General features: G+C 60.1%; 4 protein-coding genes across 13 annotated transcripts in view; 3 read left to right on the forward strand and 1 right to left on the reverse strand.

Moving 5' to 3' along the window:
• ATP6V0B (ATPase H+ transporting V0 subunit b) overlaps positions 1–1,243 on the forward strand; it is a 2,952-nt gene extending 1,709 nt beyond the window's left edge. Inside the window, 2 exon segments of the mRNA XM_081816854.1 lie at positions 22–234; positions 935–1,243. Of these exon segments, the coding sequence (XP_081672980.1) occupies positions 22–234; positions 935–961 (240 nt within the window). The 3' untranslated portion in view covers positions 962–1,243.
• Positions 1,244–2,140: 897 nt separating this feature from the next.
• Positions 2,141–12,042, forward strand: B4GALT2 (beta-1,4-galactosyltransferase 2). 6 transcript variants are annotated; one of them, XM_081818265.1, is made up of 7 exons: positions 2,141–2,500; positions 4,081–4,436; positions 4,647–4,882; positions 7,860–8,050; positions 8,205–8,327; positions 8,440–8,544; positions 11,162–12,042. In XM_081818265.1, exons 2-7 carry the CDS (start codon positions 4,133–4,135, stop codon positions 11,310–11,312), a joined length of 1,110 nt encoding a protein of 369 aa, XP_081674391.1. In that variant the 5' UTR covers positions 2,141–2,500; positions 4,081–4,132; the 3' UTR covers positions 11,313–12,042. The 6 variants fall into 6 exon arrangements, with proteins under 6 accessions (XP_081674391.1, XP_081674392.1, XP_081674390.1 ...); XM_081818266.1 differs by having other exon boundaries at positions 2,141–2,394; XM_081818263.1 differs by lacking the exon at positions 2,141–2,500 and adding an exon at positions 2,968–2,989.
• Positions 12,043–12,822: 780 nt separating this feature from the next.
• CCDC24 (coiled-coil domain containing 24) lies at positions 12,823–15,908 on the forward strand. Its single transcript, XM_031020436.2, has 7 exons — positions 12,823–13,398; positions 13,542–13,658; positions 14,157–14,231; positions 14,773–14,827; positions 15,255–15,324; positions 15,435–15,513; positions 15,597–15,908. Exons 1-7 carry the CDS (start codon positions 12,875–12,877, stop codon positions 15,826–15,828), a joined length of 1,152 nt encoding a protein of 383 aa, XP_030876296.2. The 5' UTR covers positions 12,823–12,874; the 3' UTR covers positions 15,829–15,908.
• A 230-nt stretch (positions 15,909–16,138) lies between these two features.
• The window catches only part of SLC6A9 (solute carrier family 6 member 9), a 32,208-nt gene continuing 23,525 nt past the window's right edge, over positions 16,139–24,821 (reverse strand). For all 5 annotated transcript variants that reach the window (XM_006749294.3, XM_081818274.1, XM_081818273.1 and 2 more), the window contains 9 exons: positions 22,264–22,396; positions 21,910–22,044; positions 21,716–21,819; positions 21,096–21,333; positions 20,871–21,005; positions 20,665–20,764; positions 20,476–20,576; positions 17,552–17,722; positions 16,139–17,438 (listed from right to left, as the gene is read on the reverse strand). In XM_006749294.3, coding sequence (XP_006749357.1) covers positions 17,244–17,438; positions 17,552–17,722; positions 20,476–20,576; positions 20,665–20,764; positions 20,871–21,005; positions 21,096–21,333; positions 21,716–21,819; positions 21,910–22,044; positions 22,264–22,396 — 1,312 coding nt within the window. In that variant the 3' untranslated portion in view covers positions 16,139–17,243. The remainder of the gene's footprint in view (positions 17,439–17,551; positions 17,723–20,475; positions 20,577–20,664; positions 20,765–20,870; positions 21,006–21,095; positions 21,334–21,715; positions 21,820–21,909; positions 22,045–22,263; positions 22,397–24,821) is intronic.

A 24,821-nucleotide genomic window follows, 5' to 3' on the forward strand; every position in this document is an offset into this window, starting at 1 on the left:
TTGTGCCTGGCTTGGCCTCAGTACTCTTTTTCTGTCCCCTCAGGCTACTCCATGTTTGGAGCTGGCCTCACAGTGGGCCTGTCTAACCTCTTCTGTGGAGTCTGCGTGGGCATCGTGGGCAGTGGAGCCGCCCTGGCTGATGCACAGAACCCCAGCCTCTTTGTAAAGATTCTCATCGTGGAGATCTTTGGCAGTGCCATTGGCCTCTTCGGCGTCATTGTTGCAATCCTTCAGGTGATGAATCCCCTGGGAGCCTGTGTCCTTGTCTCCAACCCAGCCTCACTCTCTTTCCAGAGGAGCCACGGTGTCCCCTTCTCCATCTGTAACCATAGAACCCCTGAGCAGCTCCCACCACTTTATTCCTATTTTTTGGTTTTCCTCTTTTGAAGCTTTCCAGCATGGTATCATTGACTAGTGTAATGTGTATTTCCCTGCTCCTTTGTGTCTATAGGGCTTTCGTTGAGGCTTTCTATTATTTTTTGTCTTTGTTTGTAGTCTAGCCTGGATTGGGATCTTGTCTGTGTGTCAGTCTGTCTTGGTGTGTTTGACTATGTGTCTCAAGGCCTGTGTGTATCTGTGCTCTCAGTAGGACAGTGTGTCTGAATTGTGTGCATCTTGTCTTAGAACGTGTAAGTGTTGCTAAGGATCAGCCTGATGGTCTGAATGTGACTGAGTGCTTAGCTGGGTTGATTCTTGGTAACTGGTCCTGTCCGTATGCCACTTCTCCATCTCTGTCCCACAGCCTAACTCTCTGGTTATCTGACTGTCCCTGTTCATCTGTGTTTGTCACAGCATGTCCATCTTGGTCCAGTCATCCATCTGTTGTGGTCTCTCCATCCCACCATGGGTTTGCTAGAACTGACCTTATGTCATTTGTCACTGTCTTATCTATTCCTCTGTCACTGCCTGATTTCTCCTTGTTCTTCTTTTGCAGACTTCCAGAGTGAAGATGGGTGACTAGATGATCTGTTTGGGTGGGGCCGTGTCCCACTCTTATTTATTTGTGGTTTTCCCAGGACAGCTGGAGCTGTCACCCTTGGCCTTTCAGGGGGCTTGGTGTTCAGGGCCCTTCCCTGCACTTGCTTCTTGCTGTCCATCAGCTTGGAGGCACTGCCTGGCTGGAGCCTCAGTGTGGGGAGTGGGTCGCCGATGACCGTGTGCAGCTGTGCACCTGTGTCTCACCTCTACCCCCCAACCCATCTTCCCAGTGTTTGTGAAATAAACGTGGTTTTTGTCTGGGTCAGTGCTGCTTCTCTTGCCCTCCTTCGCCACATTCTTTCACGGAGGGAGGGTAAAAGGGGCTGTAGGCCTCAACCTAATGCCAGCTTCTTGGCACCTTTCTGTCTCATATGCACTGTCTCTGCTCTGGACAGAGCTAGTTCCTGGGTGGAGAGGAAGGGTGCTGGGCTGAGGACTCTAGCCCTGAATATCTTTATTGAAAGGAGCAAGGGACTCGGGATATGGACCCAGGTGTTTGTGCAGGGGAGGGGGCTGTCCTCCTAGTCCCATGCCTTCAAGGTTCTGTCTGCTAAGCCCAGATAGGTCACATCTACTATGTGGCTCTACTCTCAGGCATCCGTCACCCTTCATCCCTGTGGGGCTTGGAGCCCGTTGATTTGCCTCTGCCTATCCCAGCGCCATTCCCTGAGCCCTTGTTCCCAGGGCCCTGTCCAGCTCCTCCCACTTCTGTGCAATCTTTTACCCACCTCCTGTTACCCTAGAAGCCCCTGCCACACACACTTCTCTCCACGCCTTTAAGGGTCCTGCCCAACCGGCGGCCCCCTCCGCTGGCCGCTGGCAGGCCTTTAATCCTGTTACCTTCAGTGAGTTGACGAATCCCTACCCTCCCTGCTAGAGTCGCCTAAACTTCCAGGCCCCCTTCTTTGGCAGAGTTCGCGTTCCAGCCCACACCCTCCCCAGTCTGGACCCCGAATCCAACCTCTGGGATGAGCCTTACCGATTTCTTCCGCCCCTCTCTGGTCCCGTGCCACCTCTGTCCCCTCGCTCCGCCGCGCTTGGCCGCCGGCAGGGGCGGGCGGCGGAGGCGCGCGGCGGGTGCGGGCGCGCTGGGGGCGGGTGCGCGCGCGCGGGCGCGCCGGCCAGGCCTGCCCCTCCGAGGCGCCGTAGCGCGGGAGGGAGGCGGCGGCGCTGTGGTCCATCGGTCCGCGGGTCCGTGGGTCTGCCCGGCCGCCCGGCCCCGCCCTGCCCCCCGGGGCGGCTCGGCTCCATGGCCCGCGGCGGCGGCGGGAGGCGGCCCGGGGGCCGCGGGGGCCGCTGACCGGGCGGCGGGAGGCGGCGGGGCCGGGCAATGGGGGACGGAGCAGTCCGCAGCCACGGGAGCCGGGAACCCAGCCCGAGCCGGAGCGGTGCCCCCTGCTGAGCCCCGAGCGCCGGGTGAGAGGGGTGCGCGCGCGGCCCCCAGTCCAGGGCCCAGACATTCCAGACCCGGCCCCGCGAGGAGCGCTCCGAGCGCGGCCCCGTGATCCCCGCCCAGGAGCCGGTGAGAGGCGCCGGCGGCCAGACCCCGGCCTGGCGTTTACCCACCCCCGCATCCCTCCCCCTCGGCTCTTCTCTCCCCACCCCCCCAACCCCCCTCCGGCTCCTCTTGCCCGCCCCCTGCCAGCCTTCCTTATTGTCCTCGCTCGCCCTGGCCTCGTGGCGCGGGGAGGCGCTCCACTCACGTTTCCCCCTGGCCTCGGCCCCCGCCCCACATCCACTCCCCCAATCCACGCCCCCCCACCCCCACCCCACCCCCCGCCCAGGCTCCACACCCACCCAGTCTTCGCTACCTCCCCCGTGCCGGGCAGCCACGTGTGCAGGCCGGTCTGCCTTTCAGCCCCGCCCTAACGCACCTCGCAGCCTGGCCGCCAGCCTGACCCAGAACCCCTGCCCCGGAGGGAGGGGTGGGAATGTTTGCACGTGGGGCCGGGCGTCTGGGCCGCCCGGGAGCCTGCATGCATGGCTGTGTGCGTCGAGGAGCAGCGGCTTTGTTTGAGTGTGTGACTCTGCGTTACTGTTACTGTCACTGGGGTGTGTCTTTGACTCTGTAGTTCTCAGTGTGTCTGAGTGCAGGTGACTTTAGCTGGGACCCATGGTGGCTGGGGTTGTGTGGTGCTGTGTATCTCTGAGACCCAGCCCGCCCCCTGAAGCATTGCCAGGAGTGCTGTTCTGTTGGAACTGCAGCTGGAGCCGTGGCCCAGGCCAGGCCCTTTCCTGCCATGCTGGTGCTGGACCTGTCTCCAGGGCCCAGACGGTCCCTCTTCCCGAAATCAGAGCCAGCAGTGCTGGGCAGACTCCAGAAAGTTCATCCCAATCCTTGAGGTCTTGGAGGAAGGGTGTCTTATGCCCCTCCCTGTATTTTGACCTTCCGCTCCAGAGGGAAAGAATCCCATAAACATCTTGTTCATATTTGGGCCTCCTGGATACTGAGGGCCACTTCCCAGCCTGGTCCTAGTTGGCCTGGCCTACTTGTCACTGGTACCTGTCCAACCAAACCACTGCCCACCAGGATCCTGGGAGGACTGACTGAAGTCATGAGTACCAAGCGCTCCTGCATGGTAGGTACTCAGTAAATGGTCGCCCCTCCCCAGACCAAGAGTCCTGGGTTGAGGATGGTGCCCTGTGGGGTGTCTGTTCTCTGGGGCACAGGTACACATGTGGGTCTGCAGGTAAATGTGTTTCCATTTGGAGGTATGAACCACCGTGATCAGAGGCCATGTGTTCATGTTTCTGAGAACACACAGAGGTGTGTGTTGAGTCACACGATAAGGGCATGCACCTTGAGTGTGAGGGGGCATGAGGTTGTGCTTGTGTGCGTGTGTGTCAGCAAGAATAGGAATGTATGCATACGTGGGTTAGTACTCAGGTGTGTGACAATGTGTGAGTAGTGAGTTGCTGGGGACTGTGTCCGTGTGTCTCTTTGCAGGTAGAATGGGAGTCCGTGAGTGTCACAGGGTGTGAGCAGGTAATGTGTGAGGATGCAGGTCTGTGAGGGTGAGCACCAGGCAGATGGGGTGGGGGGGTAGCCTTGCCCATCGGGCCCTGACCTGCTGGGTCTGTTTCTCCCTTCCCCCTGCTCAGGCCGGCAGCCGGATGCCCGGGCCCATCGGGCGGGCCGGCGGCCGCCTGCGGGATGAGCAGACTGCTGGGGGGCACGCTGGAGCGCGTGTGCAAGGCTGTGCTCCTTCTCTGCCTGTTGCACTTTCTCGTGGCGGTCATCCTCTACTTCGACGTCTACGCCCAGCATCTGGCCTTCTTCAGCCGCTTCAGTGCCCGCGGCCCTGCCCGTGCCCTCCACCCAGCTGCCAGCAGCAGCACCAACTGCTCTCGGCCCAACACCACCGCCCCCAGCTCCGGGCTCCCCGAGGCTCCCAGTGCCCGGCCCGGCCCCACGGCTCCCGCCCTGCCTCCCTGTTCTGACTCGCCGCCTGGTCTTGGTGAGCCTGCAGGGTCGGGCCTGCCTCGAGGGGTGGGCAGAAGACCTGGCCGTTTTGACTTGGGGAATGAGCCACGGGGGTGCAGGGGCTCCGGGTCTGTTGGGAGGGGGCTGTTGCTGGGCTTCCCTGGCCTACTGCGGGGCTGAGGGAGAGGGCTGGCGTCCCTGGGTTCCGATGGCGGCCTGATTCCTGCTCCCGTCCCGCCTGCAGTGGGCCGGCTGCTGATTGAGTTCACCTCGCCCATGCCTCTGGAGCGGGTGCAGAGGGAGAACCCGGGCGTGCTCCTGGGCGGCCGCTATGCGCCGCCCGACTGCACGCCTGCCCAGACGGTGGCGGTCATCATCCCCTTTCGACACCGGGAGCACCACCTACGCTACTGGCTCCACTACCTGCACCCCATCCTGAGGCGACAGCGGCTGCGCTACGGCGTCTACGTCATCAACCAGGTGTGCTGCCCGCGGCCCAGGCTGGGCGCTAGCCACCAGAGGGCCCCGGAGCGCCCCGGGCCTCCCGGCGCATGAGTGGGGTTGGGAGCCTGCGTGGCTTCGTGGCCGCCCCTGGTGGTGTGCATGAGTGACCGTACGAGCGCGGCTGCGTGTGTGTCCCTGCTCCCACGGGCGGGTCTGCGGGTGCGGGAAGGGGAGCGCGCACGCCAACGGGTGTGTGCGCAGCCTCCGCGGGGATGGGCCCCCCGGTCCACCTTCGGCGGGCCCCGCCCCATGGAGGTGAGACCTAGGGTCTGCTGGCTGTGAGGAGCTGTGGAGAAGCCCTTGGAGAGGGGAACTTAGAGCCTGGGAGAGGGATGAGGTCTGCGTGAGGGCCACGGCCACAGCAGAGGCCCGGGAACTCAGCTCAGTGTCTCAGCCCTGCCCTGGGCCTGGAGGGGCCTGGCTGCTGGGACCCGGGGAGGATCTGATGTGGGTCCTCCTTTCCGTACTTACGACTCCCACACTTGGACTTGGATCCTTGTAGACTCCAGGACGATGGTGTGGGATGAGTTGGAGCAGGGGGCTGTGGGGGCACAGAGGGGCCTTGTCCAGCCCTGGGGTGGAGAAGTGGCAGTTGAGATGGGTCTTGAGGGAGGAACAGGCATGAGCCGGCAGACGGACTGGAGGCCCCAGACCCCATCCAGAGAACCGGTCTCGTGTGTTGGGGAACCGTTGGCCGAGGTGTGGGGTCCAGCGTGTAGGGTGGGCAGCAAAGATGAGCCTGGAGTTGCTGGCAGAGGCCAAATCCAGAAGGGTCTCCGGAGGCATGCGAAGCAGTTGCACTCCAGCCTCAAGGTGGCAGGGGCACCCCTGGAAGGGTTTAAGCGAGGAGTAGCATGTACACTTGTTTATCGAGAAGATGGCTCTGGTTGCAAGTGGAGAATGGGTTGGAGCGGGGGAGACTGGAGGCGGGGTGACCAGTTGCAAAGAGGCTACGATGTTCAGGAGAGAGACAGTGAACCTGTGTGTGGGTCGGCTGCAGTGGGAGAGATGTGACACGGTAGAGAGTAAGGAAAGGGAGACGCCAGACACCTCGAGGGTTCTTCTTGGCCATTTGCTGTGTGGTTAGCTGCACCTGTGAGTGAGAACACAGGGGGTTGGCCAGGTCTGGGGGAGAGCTTGACTCTGAATTCTTTTTTGCATGGGATGAGTTTGAGTGTCCGGGTGAAGTATGAGAGGAATGTTCAGCCGGCAGTTGGACCCATGAGTCCACCCAGCAGCGAGGTCTAAGGTGCAGAGAGGGATCTGGGAGCCACCAGCATGCGGATGGTCCCTAAAGCCAACAATGTCCAGCCTGCCCGGGGAGCACGGGGCCTGAGAGGGGAAAGCCAGCATGTAAGGGATGGGTGGGGGAAGGGACAGCACCACAGACTGGGAAGGTTGGCCAGAAAGGTTCGGGGAGTCCCAGGAGAGTGTGGTGTCCCCGAAGCCCAGGAATAAGTGTCCAGAAGGAAGCACGGCAGCTACGTGAGCACTGCCGGGGGAGGAAGGATATGGACTAAGAAGCGTCCAGTGGATTTAGCAACAAGGTGGGCCCAGCGAGAACCATTTCAGGGGCATGGTGGGGGCGGAAGCAGATTGCAGTGGGTTGAAGAAGGAATCAGATTTGACAAAATGGAAATAGCCAATTGGAGGCAACTCTTTAAAAAAAAAAAAACCACTCTGCCGAGAAGGGGAGGCAAAGGTAGGGCCGTGGCTAGAGAGGTTTCTTTTTCAGATGGGGTAAAATTGGGCATGTTTATGAGCCGCGTGGGAGAAACTCAGGGCTCCTGGCTGGTGAGAAAGGTCAGAAAGGAGAGCCGATGAGCCAGGAGAAAATGCACAATTGCTGCAAGGGCTGGTGGGAGGGAAGGTGCAGGGCAAGGAAAGAGAGCAAGCAGGGTGAGCCGCTCCCACCCCGTCGGGACCAGGCTGGCTGGTGGGAAGGAGGGGCCGTGATTCCTCCTCTCCCTCTGGAGGGGCCCGCCTAGAGACCCCTCTCCGGGCCGGTCTAGCTCCACCCTAGAGATGGTGGGTTGGGACAGGGAGCCCAGCGGCCAGCTCCTTCCATGGGATCCTCCTTGCTCTGGCTAGAATTTGGAGCATGGGCATGCGTGGCCAGGAACCCCACCTCCAGGAGGTCTGGCCTGCAGCCCCATTTCTCAGGGGACCCCCGGCTCACTGGGCCATGACTGCCTGTACACCCTGTGCTTGGCATTTTGCTGGGGAGACAAGTGAATCTAGCCAGGTCCTGTCCCGGTCTCAGAGGCTGCATGGGAAGCTGGATGTGGATCCAGATGAGCCAGAAGGGATAGGTGGCTGAGGCTCAGTGGCTCAGTACCCATGGTTTCTTTGTCTTCGACACTGGTTATTTGGGGCATTCACCGTTCATCTCATGTTGTGAGTGTGCTCAGCAGGGATGCAGTGGGCTCAGGGCTGCTCTTCTCTAAGGCTCCCATTGGCACAGAGAAGATGCCTGGCGCCCAGGACAGGACTATAGGGCCTGCTGGAGTGAGGGGTGAAAGAATGAACGAAACGAGCGCTCTTAAGTCACAGTGTAACGGGACACTAAGTGAAGCTCACAGGACAGAAGGAATGATTACGCGGAGGCAGGGAGGTGTGAGCATGGATGCCTGTCCACACACAAGCTTGACCGTCAGAGGAGAGCATTCCAGAGCTGACAGCAAGGCCTTGAGGCAGTAAAGAGTCTGGCGTGTTCCGGGGCTGCTGAGGAACATAGTGCAGCTGGGCCTTGGGGTCTGAGGGAAACAGTGGGAGAGGAGCCTGAAGCCAAGTCCTGGAAGGCCTTGGAAGGCAGGACCTAGGGAAGCCACTCAGTGGGGTGGGGGCAGGCAGGGAGTAGGAGCCCCTTGGGGAGCGCTCTGGACAGTGGTAAAGTGGCAGGTGCCTGCCAGTCACAGGCCCAGAGCTGACCTGTCCCCTGCCCCACCCCCAGCACGGCGAGGACACCTTCAACCGGGCCAAGCTGCTCAATGTAGGCTTCCTAGAGGCGCTGAAGGAGGACGCCACGTACGACTGCTTCATCTTCAGTGACGTGGACCTGGTCCCCATGGATGACCGCAACCTGTACCGCTGTGGTGACCAGCCCCGCCACTTCGCCATTGCCATGGACAAGTTTGGTTTCCGGTGAGGGCTCCCTTCTCAGCTGGACCCAGACTCCCCGGCCTGACGGTCCGCACCGCACCCAGCACCCCCTTGCTCCTGGCCCCTCACCCATCTCTGGCCTTCCCCCCGGAATCCCCTCCGGCCCCTCAGCTGACACGTGCCCTTCGTGCCACAGGCTGCCCTATGCTGGCTACTTTGGAGGCGTGTCAGGCCTGAGTAAAGCCCAGTTTCTGAGAATCAACGGCTTCCCCAACGAGTACTGGGGCTGGGGTGGCGAGGATGACGACATCTTCAACCGGTGAGTAGGGCCGGGGCAGGGAGTAGACTGGGTGCAGAAGATGCAGTGCAGACCGGGCGAGGCTCCTTGCCCTTCCTGGTGCCTGCTCCAGCCCGTCTGTCCCCATCCCCAGGATCTCCCTGACTGGGATGAAGATCTCGCGCCCAGACATCCGCATAGGCCGCTACCGCATGATCAAGCACGACCGGGACAAGCATAACGAGCCCAACCCACAGAGGTGACCCCAAGTGCCCCTAATCCCTTACTCCCTAGAAGGGACTCCCCAGTGCCACTGATCCCTAGACGTGATTCCCAAGGCCCCTGAACCCTTGACTCCCAGACCCCTGATCCCTGATCCCCGACCTCTAGCTCAGCCTCACCCCAGACTTCGGTCATCCCTGGCTTAATTCCTAGAGGTGACAAAAATGTAAAGGCAGAGTTCAAATCATCCCTGAGTAGATTACATTCCCGTCGGTGTCCTCACAGACCTCCCTTGTGCCAGAGGGGATAGGACAAGAGGGAGCAGGCACTGGGCACAGCTCCTGGGCCTGGGGACCCAACAAAGGTGGCCTGAGCAACGTGGGGCAGGGTGCAGACAGACAGTGCTGATCCCTCTGAGCCTGGAGCAGGCCTCTCCGTCCCTGAGGATGTAGCAACATTTGGCGCTGGCGCTGGCTGGGAGAGGCACCCAAGGGCATGTGCAGTGTAGACAAGGGCTTCCTGGCACTGCTCTAACCTGGGGGATGGGGGCTGGGTCGGGGGGAGCCCAGAGCCAGTCCCTGACAGCCCATGTGAAGTTCACTCTAGCGAGGGAGACAGGCAGTTACAGCACCAGGTGATCAGGGCAAGGTGCTGCCCTGGCAGAAGAAGGAGTGATGGTGGGAGGCCTCCTGGAGGAGGTGATGGTAAACCGGAGTTTGAAAGATCATTCATTCCACACGTGTTTGTCACACACCTGCCTTGGGCACAGTGCTGTAATCACCAGGCTAGTGGAGGAGGCCAGTTTGGAGAAAAGGAATGGTATTTGCAGGAGTCTGGAATGTGAACATGCCTGGTATAAGTTAAGAGTCTGGGACTCTGGTATTATAGTCACTGAGGGCTGGGAGTGACAGTAGTGGGGTCGGTGCTGGGTGTTTGGGGTCTCGGATCCCAGGTTGGGAGTTTCACTTTTGTCCCAGGGGCACTGGGGAGTCATGGGAGAGCTTTAAGCAGGGAAGGGGGCAGGATCAGATTTGGGTTTGAAAGGATCACCCTTTGAGTTTGAAGAAGGTGAAGAAGGGCTGGCAGAGCTGCTGGTGGGCCAGGAAGGAAGCTGACCAGGTTTGGAGGAGTCACGGGGCCCAGGGGTGTGCTGGGCGTGAGGCTGCCGCGTGCCCAGACGAAACAGTAGGGTTGTTCTGCTCTGAAGGCAGGGTGTAAGAGTGGGGAGGTAGGCTGCAGCACCAGTGGAGGGTTGGCCTTTGGCAGGAGCATGAAGCATTGGGCATCCAGGGAGCTGATGAAAAAACAGTTCAGATAAAAAAAAAAAAACAGGGCAAGCAGGGAAGGGAGAAGAGGGGCTGCAGGGCATCCGAAGGAGAGTGCTCGGTGTTGGGATGGCTCTGGAGAGGGATCTGAGCTAAGCTCAGAAAGACCGGGAGGATCAAAACAGTTGCGATGAGGGTGGGAGTGGAGCTCCAGAAGCACATGCCAGGAGCCTTGGTCCTGTGTCAGGTCTCGGTGTCGTCATGAATGAGTGATGTCGACCTTGGGTGAGGAAGTGGCAAGACAGCAAGGCGTTTCTGGCTTAAAGAAATGAATGGTTCCATCCACCTAGTTGCTTTTGCTTCAAATCTAGTTCTCCTGGATTCTTCATTCGCTCACCCTGCGTGTCTAAACCATCAGCAGGTCCTGTCAGTGCCACTCCCCAAACATCTCTGAGCCCGTCCGCTTTTCCCTTCACCCCCTCTGCCCAAGCACAGCCTCTGTCCTCTTGTCTGGACTCCTGCAGTGGCCTCTCCCTAGTTTCCCTGTTTCCCCCTCGTCCTTCTATTGTTCCTGTCCTCTGGCCCTCCCCGCATGCCTCCCACTGGGCTAAAAATCCCCGTCTTCTCACTCCTAGAAATAAAAAAAACTGCATCCTCTGACTTACAGAGCCCCACCCCTACATGCTCTAGCCTCCAAGCTGTTCTTACGCCCTTGGCCCATTAAGCTCAAACCACTGGCTGTTCAAAATCTCATTTCCAGTTTAGGGTCAGCCTGTGCTTACCTCGGCCTGGAATGCCCTTCCCCCTGCTGTCAGCTTGGTGTCGTGCGCTCACCCCTTCCAAGGCAACCATCTTGGTCTCCCTCCCCTGTCTCCCTTAGCATTCTGGTGTGCTCCTTGTCTGTTACCTGTCTCCCCTAGTGGAACAGACTTGCCATGAGAGGGAGGACTTACTGTCCTGTTCCTGACTGGGCCCCTGCTACTTAAGAGCAGAGCCTGGCACTTGGGCACTGCTCATTAAGTAAGTGGTGGGGGACAGAGAAGATAGCAAAGAGAAGAGGGTCTTGGGGAGTACAGACGATGATCCAACACAGGACACATTGCCTTTGAGGTGCCTATGGGATGCCCGTGTCTGGGTCTAAGGCTTAGAAGAACATGAGCTCAGAAGGAGATTTGTGAGGGTGTCACAGTTCTGGACTCAAGGGGGTAAGATCTCTGTTTTGAAGGCAGATGCCAGAGCAAAAGGGCTCCAAGCAGGTGACGGGCAGAGGGTTTGGTGAGAACCGAGTCATCCCTGGAAGAAGCCAGGGTGGCTTGAGCCTTAGCCCCAGAGATCCCATATTTGGTTTATTGGGTAGCCCTGATCTGGACCCACTTCCATCCTATCTAGGTTTACCAAGATTCAAAACACGAAGCTGACCATGAAGCGGGATGGCATCGGGTCAGTGCGGTACCAGGTCTTGGAGGTGTCTCGGCAACCACTTTTCACCAATATCACAGTGGACATTGGGCGGCCCCCATCATGGCCCCCTCGGGGCTGATGCTAATGGACAAAGGCTCCCAGTGCCAAGGATTGCCTGCCAGAGGACTGACCTATATAGCCTGGCTGGCGGCTACTCTGTGGGGGATCCCCCAGGACTGAGACTATGGGCTCTGTTTTCGGAGGGTCTTCCATAGGCCCCCCCCAGCTGCACCTGGAAGTTTCAGAACCTACTTTGGGGGACTTCCAACCTGGGCAAGCCCCTCCAGTGTGGCCCTCTCTGGGGTCAACCCTTCTTCTGCTCCTCCCTCCCCAGCCCAGCCCTCCCTCACTGTCAGGGTCGGGCCAGCCCCTGCACTGCCTCACCGAGTGGCCTGGGCTAGGTCACTCCACCTCTCTGTGCCTCAGTTTCTCCCCCCTTGAGTCCCCTAGGGCCTGGAAGAGTGGGAGGTACAACTAGGGGGCAGTGTCGCTTCCAGGGGGAATTCTCAGACTTGGGGATCCCCCGTGCTCCCAGGGGAGGGGAAACCTTTTTCATTCAACATTGTAGGGGCAAACTCTGGTGCGCCCCCTGCTGAGGAGCAGCCCCAGGAGGGGACCAGAGGGGGTGCTGTGTCGCTGCCTGGGATCTTGGGGTTGAGCTTTGCATGGGGGGCGGGTGGGGCTTAGATCAGTCAGTCTGGTTCCCGCCTCCCTGTCTCAGAGAGAAGGCAGTAGCCCCCAGGGCCGGCTCGTTGTTTGTACATTGCACAGAAACTTGTGTGGGTGCTTTAGTAAAAAACGTGAATGGAGCAGCCCCTTTGTCTGCTTGAGGTTAGGGAATCTGGGCCCAGATTCCAGACCCGGTGTGTGTTGTGGGAGGGCACCACCAATTTCTCGGTCTGTCTGGCCCGGGCTGTCCTGGTGGCCCGGGCTGTCCTGGTTCCCCAGGCCTCTGCAAGAGCAGCCGCTCGCGAGACTTCCGCCGACCCTGAGGAAAGGTTTACCCAGCCTCTGCCTCCAGGCCACGAGAGGCAACGAAGTAATAACAACCCCAGTGGGCTCCGATTTCTCGGCTCTTCCCACCTGCCCCGAAACCGAAAGCTGCCCGGAGACGAGCCCAGAGAGCTTGGCACCAGGATTCTGGATGGTTCGGACTCTCCCAGACCACCCCTCGCGGCGGTGGGTCCGACTCCGGGCTAGCTGGTACCGCCCACCCCACCTGGAATCGTTGGGGGCGGAGCCTGGGTAGCGGCGCGGTTTCCCGGGTGACGGCCGCGCGGAAGAGGCGGGGCTAGGGCCCGGGTCCCCACTGCCCGGCTCCTGGGGGCCGTGACCGGGAACAGCGGCCCCCGAGAGTCAGCCAGAAGCGGGGCACAAGGGACAGCGCCAGAGACCGGCGGCTCCGGACCGGGTAATTCCAGTCGCTGAGACTGGTGGCAGAACAAGGGTGGGGCTTGGGAGAGGCCGGGGAGCGCAACGGGCTGGGGGCGTGGCCCGTGAGGCCGGGAAGGGGCGGGGCGCGGGTGGGCGGGGCCCAGCCTTGGGCGACCAGCCTTCTCCCGGTAACGCGGCGCCGCCACCTGCTCTCCCGCAGGTGCGAGCCTGGGGCCGCTCAACGGGGGGCGGCGGCGCGGGCGGGCCATGCTCCGGGACTCCCCGTCTCTGTGGGAGCTGGTAGAGGAACACGTTCCGCTCCCGGAGCGGCCCGAAGTGAAGAGGATTCTGGGGGAGACGACGGTGGACCTGAGCCTGGAGCTGCGGGCAGAGGTGGGGAGTGGGCAGATGGGCCACACTCCAGGCCTGTCCCACGACTCGGGTGATTTCCCCACCTCCTCCGGGTCCCTAGTCCTGCCCGATAGCTCTCGAGATCTTGCCGGATCTCACTGTCCTCCCAGCCCTCTTGACTCCGCTCTGCCCCTCAGTCCCCCAGCCCCCTTCACTCCCGTCACTTCTCTCCCCAGTCGCAAGGTGTCCCAGCTCTCCTTGCAGGTGGTGATGCTACAGTCACTGCTCCAAGAGGCTCGATCCTCCCAAGCCTCTGGCTCCCGCCCCACCTTTGACCCCTCCTCCCTTCTGGCACCACCGCCCCTCCTAAGAGACCTCGTGCGCCAGGAACTGAGGCAGCTGCTCCTGGGGCTCCGCCAGAAGGCCATCTGCGAGGGCAGGTGGGAACCTCAGACCTAGGGCTAGGGCTAGACCCCGCAGCAGAACTAAGAGGGGCTAGCCCTGCGCCTGATAAGGGGCCAGGATTGCCTTTGATGGTTCCCTGGAAGGAGCCCCTAAATTACCTTCAGTGCACCTTCTGCAGGGACCAGACCCAGGCTTGGGTCCAGTATAGCCCCAGGGTCCTGCGCTTTGCCTTGGAGGAGCCTAGGTGTGATTTGCCAGAACAGGACATATTGCAGATGAGAGCTGGTGAACCCAGGTAAAGTGGTGGCAGGAGAGGAGGGATCTGTCCCTGCTTGGCAGCAGACCCCAGCCAGCTGGTGGGTTCCACGTGGCTCCACGGAGAAGTTCCTGGCCTGGAGCTGGACCTCCTACAACCACATGCAGGGATCAACGAGAGCTGGGCTAGGGAGAGCTGGGGACTGAATGAGATAAAGGAGCAGGAGCGTGTTCATAAGTGAATGGCAGCAGCAACTTATTTCTAGTTCTCACACAACCCTTTGGGAGAATGATGGCCCCCTTTTACCGATGAGGAACTAAAGCTCAGAAGGGATAATCCACTTGCCGAAGGTCACACACACTGAAGGGTGACAGAGCCCATTTGCAAACCAGGCTCCAGAACTCCTCCCCTTTGCACTATACTATGTTGCCTTTGCGAGAAAAGACACAGAACTGTCTAGGAGAAGTGGCACTTGTGTCCTGAAGGCCTGGGGTGAGGCAACATGGGGAGAGTAACGTTGACCTCATCTGCCAGCAGCAGTCAGAGGGACCTCAGCGTCATCAAGGACCAGCTGAATGTGTCCAGCATCGACCAGGTTGCTGGACACCTGCGGTGAGGCCCCTGAGTGTGCGTGGTGGGGATGGACACAGGGTGGATGGGGCCGGGACAGGTCTTGAAGTACCGGGACTGGACTGTGGGAGAGGAGAAGGTGGCCACACACCTGGTGGGGAGACCAGGAAGGGAAGGCTGAGGGGTGGCAAGGGCAGGTTGCTGCAGGGCCGCTGTGGTTGCTGCCAGGAAGTGGTCAAGCAGGGATGCCAGCAGGCTCTGAGGCCTGAGGAACCATGGAAGGGTTTTAAGCAGGGGAGGGGCTGTGATGCGGGAGAGAAGGGAGGCTGGAGGAGGCCCCTGCCGTAATGCAGAAGAGAGGATGATGGGCGCTGTGAGGTAGGCACGGGGAGGACACATCCTGCCCTGGCGGAGGCTGGTGGGGGTGGAAGGCTGCGGGCAGCACCCGGCCACAGAGAGCAGGGCGGGCTGAGGCGGGAGGGCCTGGAGGCGGGGAGGCTGGAGGTTAGGGGCTGGGTGGAGGGCTCAGCTGAGACTGGGTCCTGTGGAGCTGGTCGCGGCTGCCATCCTCCATGTGTCCCAGGAGCCTCCTGGAGGGGGAGTGTCACACCTTGGAGAGGATGATCCCCACCCTGCAGGTGAGCTGCAGCCTTGGGCCTCCCTGCCCAGAGCCCTTCTGCTGAGTGTAGACACCGCTGCCTCTTACCTGGTGCATGAGAGCCACGTGCGTGTGTGTCTGTGTGCATATGTGCATGGAAAGGTGTGTGTGAGTCCTGTGGCCATTTCTCACGTGTACACCATCCCTGTATGTGTGAATCCAGAAGATTCTGGTTGAGCCCCTTAGCCCAAGGTCAGCACTTTTAGATTAACTTGCTGAATTTGTCCCTGTCTTTGCTTCCTTACCTTCCCTAAGTTTTGAGTCCAAGCCAGCCACCACCTCACCAAGCTGGGCTTTTCAGGGGGGCTAGTGTCCCCCCCGACCAGGGACTGCCTGAGCCAGTTTGGGGGTCCTGCCCTGCCCCACCCCTGCCTAAGGCCGGGGCACTGAGCCAGCTCTCCCTGCAGCGCTGCCTGGAAGAGGAGTACACAGGGGCCCCCCAGCCCTCCGAGGCAACCCTAGAGCCCACCCTGGCAGGTGAGGACCCCAAGGAGGCCCCAGGGCCCCCAGCCTCCTGCTCCCCATGCCACACTTGTACACACCCCAGAGCTGCTGGGTGCTGTGTCTCAGAGGCGCCTCTCCTGCAGAGCTGAAGGAACAGAAGGCGGCCATGCGACGGGAGCTGCAGGCCCCTCTGAGGCTGTCCTGTGTCTCCTCCAGCCACAGGTCAGCCAGGGCGGCGGCACGGCGGGACAGGGTGGCCGAAGGGTCAGGCCGCTGCTCGCTCACAGCTGCTCTTTCCTGCCCAGGCAGCAGCCCGTGGACTCCTCCAGCCAGGGTCCCGGAGGCTGGCCTTGCCCCCGCGGGGCTGTGGGAGGATGGGGGGGGCCCCGCCAGGGCTGCCTGCCTGCCCCTCCGCCGGAGCGCTGCCCCCGAGGCCTGACTGCCACCTGCCGCGGGCGACGGAGGCTTCAGTGCAGCGTGGGGAAAAGGCCCGCGTCCACTCCGGTGTCCAGCGCGGCACCCCACGCCCCCACCTGAAGGGCTGGCCGGGAAGTAGGCTTCGGCTCCTGCTGGAACTCACCCCGTCCGCCGCTGCCACCTCTCAGCTGCTGTGGCCCAGCCTGCTTCAGATCTAGTCTTGGATGGGCCCTCGCCAGGATGCAGGGCTGTCCATCTGTCTGGCCCTTCTTGCCCCACCCCCTCGCCAAGCCCCTGGTGTCTCGTTCTGACCATCAGGGCCTTTGGCCTTTCTTCTTCTGGTCTTCCACAAAGGCCTGGCCGGCAGAGGTCTCATCCCAGCTCCGACTCTTGTGCCCCTGGGGGCACTCAGACAAAGCACAGTGGCAGCTCAGAGGCAGGAATAGAAATTTCATTAAAATCTATGGACTTTAAAATCCTAGTGGTGCACGGAGGGGTCGGGGTGGCTGGTGCACCGTTATTGCTACAGAGGATTAGAGGCGGCTCTTCCAGGGCTGTCACTGCACACAGGGGCACAGAGGACGGACGGATGGACACTGCGGGGCTGGGGGGGTGGGGTGGAGCTCTGGCTCCAGAGAGGGGATGGGGCACGTGGGCTGGGGCCATTTGGCACATGAACAAGGGCAGCCCAGTTTGGGAGGACTGGACCTTTCACCTGGTGGAGAGAGGGCAAGGGGGTTTCCTGTAAGGTCCCCTTCCCCAGGGCTCTGGGCTCAAACCTCTTGCTGAGCAGCGCCCCACCCCTACCCCCCAGAAACTAGTGCTTTGGGCAGGCTGCTGGGTCATGGGCCTCTGCTGGCTGGGCCTGACAGCCAGGGCTGGAATGAGGTGCAGAGACCCCAGAGCAGCCGAGTGAGGTGCAGGCAGGCCTGGAAGACAGAGGGGGCCCAAGGCTGGGGGCACGGGAGTGGCAACCACAGATAATACGATTTTTACAAAAATAATTACACAGACAAACAGGGCTGGGCAGCACAGCCTGACGAGTAACACTGTACAGCCCCTTAGCCCCTCACCCTGCCCCTGGATAGGAAGACCCAAATTTGCCTGGGCAGAGGCTGGGGTCTGCTCTGAGGGCAGGAACACTGGTCAGGAGGCTGGAGGCCCAAGGAGGGGGACAGGTAGGGGGGCCACCTAGAACCACAGCTCAGGGCAGAGTGTGGGGGCATCAGAGGCCATGTAAAGCCCAGCAGATCTCTGAGGACCTGGCCTTAGACCCCCCTCCAAAGTGCTTTGCCCCCACCGCCGGCAACCCTCCCATCGCCCACACCCATCCCCAGCTGCCATCTGGGCATCCAAAGGACCTGTAAACACTGGGGACACGAGCACAAATGACCACGCTACCAGTGGTGACCAAGGTGACAGCAGCCGCCCTGGCCAGGGCATGGCAGGGGCAGGTGGTGACCCCCATCCCCTGCCTCCCCAGTCTCTGTGGTGGGAGCACGGGCGGGGGTGGGGCCCTCCCCGGGCAGCTGTGCTCATATCCGGGAGTCCTGCAGACGGCTCGAGCCGTTACTGCCCACCATGGGGATCTGGGCCTTGTCCGGGTGCAGCGGCTGGACCTCCAGCCCGTCTTCAGGAGAGGGTGGGATGGTGGGGGCATAGCGCCCAGTCTGGTGTTCCAGGAGGGCGGGGCCCCAGTCTCTGCTTGGCTTCGTGGCGTTTTTCAAACGCTGCAGGAGAGGTAGACATGGAGGGTGGGTGGGCGCTTCAGAAGGGAGCCAGGAAGCCCCATCCACACACCCCCTCCCCGTTCACCTGGCTGTGGCCTGCCCCCACCCCTCACCTGGAGGAGGGTGTCCCCATCTGTGCAGCAGAGCTGGAACAGGGCATAGAGAGGGATGCAAATGACGGAGGACAGAGCCATAAGGAAGCCGATGGCCACAGCCCAGCCTGGATACTGGTAGTGGTTGTAGGTAATTGGCCGGTACTGGATCACCGTGAAGACGAGAATGAACTGCGGAGAGTAGGGGACGGGAGTGCCCGTGAGGCCTGCCCAGCACCGCCCCCCCATTCTCCAGGCCTCAGTCCCTCTCCCAGCACCCCTCCCCTTTCTCTCCAGTCTCCTGAACTAGGAAGAGGCATTTTGGGCAGGACAGGGGCAATGTCAAGGTTTGGGTAGTGGACAAAGCAGATGGAACTGAAGGTCCAGGGCCTGGGGGGCAGGTAGGCATCAGGCATCATGGAAGAGGAGAGGTCTGCCTTCGTCATAATCCTGAACCAGCCAGGGAACAATTGAAATCACCTTTGAAGTCAGTCGGTTCTCCTCAAAGACTCGCGATGGCTCCCTTTTGCCAAATCCTGGGCCTTAGAGCTTTTGCCATCTCCCAGCGAGACCTCACTTATCCTTCTGGCCACATTACCCGTCTCAATGTCTCGGTTGCACCCAGCATCTTCTTCCCTCTTCATTTATTCTGGAGAATCCTCTCCATTTTCCTCTGTCAGACCCCATGCAAATGACACCTCCTTCAAGAAGCCTTTCCAGATTTCTCATCCCTGTTCCTGAAAGGGCTGTCAATGGCATTTTCCATCTGCTAAGCATTTGTTTCATGTTTCCCATAGGCCTAGGGCCTCCTGGGACTGCATCAGGGTCTCTATGCCCAGCAGAGTGCCTGGCACAACCTCACTTGCTGATTTGAACGGACTTGTGCAGAGATGAGAGCGATGCGGGAGCGGAGAGGGCAAAGCCCTGCCTCTCTATGGCTGTGGAGCCATAAGGGAGGCTCCAAAGCCTAGAAATGGTGAATGGCAGGCTGGGGACTGGGAACCATTTTGGAAAGAGAGGAGTGGGATGGGAAATGAAGCCCAGGCCACAGCAACGACAACAAACTAAGGAAGCAGAAAGATGGGCAGGTGGCTCCCGGGCCATTCCCCAGGGGGGCTCGGCATCCGCCTCCTGAGCCCTCAGCTGCGTCCTAGTGACCAAATTCAGGACGGCAAGACCCACACCCACTAGGGGGCCCCTCCCGGCATGCTGCGCATAGTAGGAGCTTATGACCAGTTTCCTGAGTGGAACTAGATGCTGATCAAGGTGTAAACAAATCTCTTATTTCAGCGGACAGAAAGATGGTTTGTCAAAAAGAGCCTTTCAGAAATCTAAAGAAGTAAAACCCCCAAAGAAGACACAACAGCCCAGAAACATAAGTCCACAGGGCCTGGAGTCCTCAGCTTAGGGCGACTCTGGCCTGGCTTTCTGAGCACAGAGAGGGCGCTGCCCACTTTGCCTCAGTCTCTCGGAGACACGGTACCCGGGCTGAGCCTGCCCCTCCGGAGCCTTCCTGGGTCTGCCTCCTTCCTACCTCCTGCTCTGCCTTGGCTGGTACCCCAGGTCCCTGCCCAGGGCGGCAGCCTCTTCGGAGCTCTGGAGGATGAGCTCCCCTCAAGAGGGTCCCGGGCCTCGGCCTCAGCTGCAAGCCCCAGAGGGCACGGCGCTTGGCAGCAGTGCCCGGCCTCCCCCGCCTCCCACCACTTACAGGAGGCCACTTATAGGAGGCTTCCGATGCTCCTGTTTCAAAGCTGGGCCAGTGGCTGGAGCTGGTGCTATGCCAGCCTCGGGGAAGATCCCACACCCCAAGTGGTGGAGACCTCAGCCCTCAGGGGCCTCTTCCGCCGCCAGAAATATGAGCCAAAGTGGGAATCCGGTGCTGAGCTCCCTGTGGCCCAGAGAAGCTGGGCATGACAGGGACACGACTGAACGCTGCCCTTGCCGCTAGGCTGACCCTTCTGTCACTCCGGTGGTCCTGCCTCTTCTCTGTGGAGCGACCATTCTACCAACAAACACTTTGTGCCTCCTCCTCCCACCCTGAGCATAAAGGAGCAAAACCAGATGGTTTTTAGTCCATGGACCAGTCCTCCTTCCTGCGGCCGTTTCTGGTGTAGCCCTGGCCCGGCACACAGGCTCCGGATGGGACGACCCGCTTCCAATAGCGACTCTGTCAGTTATTAGCTGTGTAAACTTGGGTCGATTACTTAACATCTCTGTGCCTCAGTTTCCTCATCTGTCAAGTGGGAATAACAATGATACCTTGGAGAGTTGGATCACATGAGTTGATACATGAACAACATGCAGAAAGTGCCTGGTTCCCGGCCAGGGCGGGAGGTCCTTCCAATTCCGCTCCCTGATGGGAGTCTCCCAGGTGTTGAATACTGGGGGAACGAGAGCCTTCCCTCTCCAGAGCCAGGCCCCTCCAGTGCCTGGAAGGCGTAGGAGGTTGCCTCTGATCTGGAGCTGACATCTGACTTGTACATCCCGCTTCTGGAACACCCATGCATTCACACCGCGTACCCTGAGCATCTCCGCTAAGAGGGATCAGCAAGGCCGATGAGGCTGACACCGATATCACTAATTGTTCCCGAGGCCCCTCTGGGGCTAGCACGCAGGAGGGAGGGAGGGAGGGCCGGCTCTCAGCCGCTGCCAGCCTGCTTTCCCCTGCCGAGGCTGGGCACCGTCTTCAGCCGAATAAGGGCTCTAAGCTCCCTTCCCAAGCCAAGGCCAGTGCCCGGGTGGTTCTGAGTCTCCGCCTGACTCTATGCAACCTCTCTCAGGCTCCCAGTGGCCAGAGTGGTGGGTGCGGAGACCCCGTGGGAGGGCCAGGGTGGGGGGAAGCTCTGGCCAGACGGATGGGCTCCTGCTCTCCCTCTGCTGGTTCCCAAGAGAAGGACACTTGCCAGGGGGCAGCAGGGAGGGGGGCGGGAAGCTGAGGAACTTACGAAGATGATGGCTGGAGAGACAAAGCGCCAGCAGATCTGGAAGAAGAGGGGCGGTGGGAATCCCAGCATCATCTGGATGTCCTGGAAGTAGTTCCGGTGCCCTGAGAGAGGGGTGTCAGCAAGCCTGGCAGGGCAGCGTGGGGAGGCCAGGGTCGGGACACGAGAGGCCACAGAAGATTGCGCACTTACCGTAGATGTACATGATGGACATACACATGATGCAAGAGATGACAACCAGGGAGAAGCTGGCCGCGTAGTTGTCCATTAACAGCAACCAGTAGATGCCTGCCTGCGGGCCAGTGGGCAGCTGAGCCGGGAGCGCCGAAGCCCGGCTCCCCCACCCACGATGCCCCCCTCCCGGGCCACTCCAGCCCAGCCTTTCCCTCGGGGCTTACCTGGCTGGTGAGGGGGATGCCCAGCAGGAAGCCAGCCACGGCCACACCCAAGGTCACGTAGGTCTTTTTCTGCAGGATCCACTCGTTTCCCACCTCATCCACAATGGCTGTGACCAGCGTCTCTAGGAGGCAGAACTGCAGGAAGTGGCCGTCAGAGCAGGGGCCTGGCCTCCGGCCCGGCCTCCACCCTCACCAGGCCCCTGGCCCACGTCCCGTGCCTCATACCTGAGTGCCCAGCCCTAGCAAGATGAGCATGAAGAAGAAGAGCAGGGACCAGAGTGGGGAGATGGGCAGTAGGGTGAGGGCCTCAGGGTAAGCCACGAAGGCAAGGCCAGGGCCGTGGTCAGCCACACGGGACACGTCCACACCCAGGTGATTGGCCATGAAGCCCAGGATGGAGAAGATGACGAAGCCCGCATAGACGCTGGTGGCACAGTTAGTGATGCTTATGATGATGCTGTCCCTGGTGGGGAGGAGAACAGGGCTCAAGACACGCGGCTTGCTTCCCTTGCCCAGTTGGGCAGAGAGGAGACCTGAGATGGAACGTTCTAGGAACAGAGGCCCCCTCAACCTCTTTTCTGGTCTGCTCTGGGCCTTCTTAAGTGGGCTGAGGCTCTCGAGGCCCCAGAGACCCCTGGGGCATCACCGTTCCCCCGCCTTCTCTCTGTTTTCCCCAGTGACCCACTCCAGACCCAGCACTCCCAGGACCTCCAGGCCGTGAGTGTGATGCAGGGCCCTCGGGGGAGGCCCAGCAGGCTGCACTGGGTCTGCGGATCTAGGAAAGCCTGGGGAAGGCTGCTGGGTGGAGGGGGCAGCCCGGGGCTGGTGGGGGGGTGGGGGCTCACCGGTAGCAGTTGTTGTGGAACTTGTTGTAGGAAGCCATGGTGATGAGGCCTCCCCACGCGCAGCCCAGCGAGTAGAATATCTGGGAGGCGGCATCCCCCCACACCTGTGGGGCAGGATGGGCAGAGCAGCGGGGGTCAGAGGCGGGCACCTCTCGGCCCCTCCCCCCCCTTCCAGGCCACACTCCATGGCCCACCTTGGCCTCCAGGATCTTGTCCCACTGCGGGGTCAGGTAGTACATGATGCCCGTGAAGGCTCCTTCCAGGGTCACACCTCGGACGAACAGGATGGTCAGCACCACGTAGGGAAATGTGGCTGTGAAGTACACCACCTGTGCACGAGACAGGCTCCGCTGGACTCCTCCCAGCTCTTCCCGCCCTGGGCACCCCCTGCCTGGCCCCCCAGCCACCACCCCACCACCCTCTGGCCGCTCCTCCCCTCCCATGTCCCTTCATCACCGCCTGCCCCCAACCCCTACACACAACCCCAGCAGGGGAAGCAGGGTCTTTCTGGGTGGGCACAGACTCTGCTGGGGGAGGGGTATACTTACTTTCCCTGAAGACTTGACCCCGCGGATGAGGCAGAGGAAGACCACCACCCAAGAGACACCAAGGCAGCCGAGGAGGGGCAGTCGCACCTCCCCAAATTTCCCGATGTCGTCTGAGAGCTTCAGCACGTAGAGCCTGGGGAAGGGGATACTCTGCTATTGAGGCCCGGGCCCCTGATGCCCAGTGACTGACTCCCAAGGCCTGGGGTGCAGCCTGGCAGGTTCCTTCTTTCTCATGAGGGTGCAGCATGTGGAAGAAGGGTGCCACTATGAGGCCCCAGCCCCGACTGGCCCCACCCCGCCCTTTCTGTCTGCTGCCCTGAGACTCCACTGCTTGCAGCCCCTCCAGGACCACAAAGGCGCCTGGGGGTAACACCCTGAGCCTGGGCCAGCCTCCTCAGTCCTGGGAGTGTGGAGGTCTCCCTGTCCCTATTCCGGCCCATCCCAGGCCCTGGCTTGTGCATTTCTCCCTTTAGTAATGCCTTCTCCTCTAGACCGGACACATCCTATCAGGTGTCACCTCCTCCAGGAAGCCTTCTGTGAACTCTTCACCCACACTAGCCTTCTCCATCCCTGATGAACTGAGGGAGGCGGTGGAGTGCTGAATAAAGATTGGAGGCTCTGGAGCATGCAGGCCTAGGCTTGAACCCGAATTCCTCTCCTGTGTATGTGTGGCTCTATCTGGTGCCCTCCACCGCCCCAGCAGTGCCTTTTCAATAAACTGGACACTTATGTGCCGGGCCCTGTGCGAGGTGCTGGGCATAGAGACCTGGATTGGGCATATGGACACCACTGGAAGGGTGGTGGAGGGGCACACTGGAAGGCTTCCCAGAAGAGGTGAGGCTTGAGCTAAGGCTTGAGGAATGGGAGCAAGTGGGTGAAGAGAAGAAGCAGCACATGCCAGGCTGAGGACGCAGCGCTCAGCAGGACAGGGGATCGTGAAAGAACATGGCTAGCCTGGCTGGGTCTGTCAGCAGCTCGGCAAGGCTGGGACAGAAGGTAAAGGGAAGAGAGAAGGGTGAAGGATAGGAAGAAGCCAGATTATAAGAAGCCATGAAGGCAAGGCTGAGAAGTTTGAATTTTATCCTGCGAACAATGGGAAGCTTCTGAAGGGTTTGGTAAGAGCACTTTCAGGGTCTCTCCTTGGCTCAAAACTTTGCAGCGGCTCCCATCTCTCACCAGGGAAAAGCCTAAGTCCTTGCAGTGGCTGTGAGGCCCAAAGTGGTCCGTTGTCCCCAACCTGCCACCCGCCTGGTCTCCTGTCCTCCCACTTGACGCACTGCTCACTGCCCCAGCTGCACTGGGCTCCTCGTGGTTCCTGAATCATGCCAGGCATGCCCCTCCCTCAGGGCCTTTGCACGCACGAGCTTTTCCTCTGTCTGGAGGCTCTTTCCCCAAATATCCACATGTACACACGGGTGTGAGGCGTGTGCAGTCACACAGGGCCCCTTGCTTAGAAGGCCCTCGTGCTGGGCTTAATGCTCTGCCATTGACATCTTGAAATTCTGCATACATTTGAACAAGGGGCCCCATATGCCCACTTCACACTGGGCCCCACAAATTATGCAGCTGGGTTTGTCGGCATTGCTTTTACCCTCCTCATCTCCTTCAGGTACTTACTCCGGGTACCCTCTTTGCAAAGGGGCCTTTTCTGGCTACCCTGCTTAAAATGGCAGCCCTGTCCCCTGCCCAGCACTCCTTACCCCTTTTGCTAGATTTTCCTCCACAGCGTATGTCTCCTTTTTTTTTTCTTTTAACCTATTTATTTTGTTTGTCATCCATTTTCTAGAAAGGCAGGAGTATCCAGCGCCCCCAGTGCCTAGCAAAGTGCCTGGCACAGAGCAGTACTCAAAAGATATTTGTTGAATGAATGAATGAATGAATGAATGAGTGAGTGAAAATTGTGGTAAATGGATCTGGAGGTAGAAAGGAGAGAACCTGGGAGCGGACACCAGCCTGGTTGTTGCAATTATCCAGGCTAGAAGTCATGATCAAGAGGTAAGCTCTTGAGCCTCAGTTTCTTCATCTGTAAAATGGGCATAATAACACCAACCTAGCATAATCTGTAGCTGGATTTAGGTAAATACAGGCTCCCTTCTGTCCCCTTTTACAGCTAGGACCTCTCAGGATAGCTCAGAGGCTGTCCTCTATCATTCTCAGCTATTCGCACCTTCTTTCCCAAGTCAGTTCTCAAACCTCATGGCAACGTTTTTAATACCTTGTGATGCGATGTTACTCTGTCCCCTCATGGGACAATGATGCCAGGCCTGGGATTTGGTGTTTGCAGGGCGGGCCTGCCTCTTCGCAGCCTCAGAAATTCCCTGGAGGCCGCCCTTCGCACCACGACCTGAAGAGGGCGCTGTCCAACACGTGCCCAACTCCAGGCTTTTAGTCAATGGGGGAACCAAAGGCAAGGGGATGGCAGAAGTTCAGGAGCTGTGGGACCACCAGCAAGAGTCACCTGGTCCCCTTCGACAGTGCTTTCCAATCTTTTTTCCTTCATAGCACACAGAAAAAGTATTCTGGGGCTATTGAGGTAAGCAGACAAGGTCACTCAAAGC

The sequence above is a fragment of the Leptonychotes weddellii genome, chromosome 4 (assembly GCF_054177405.1).
Source record: "Leptonychotes weddellii isolate Sample4059 chromosome 4, ASM5417740v2, whole genome shotgun sequence".
In the NCBI taxonomy this organism is placed as follows: domain Eukaryota; kingdom Metazoa; phylum Chordata; class Mammalia; order Carnivora; family Phocidae; genus Leptonychotes; species Leptonychotes weddellii.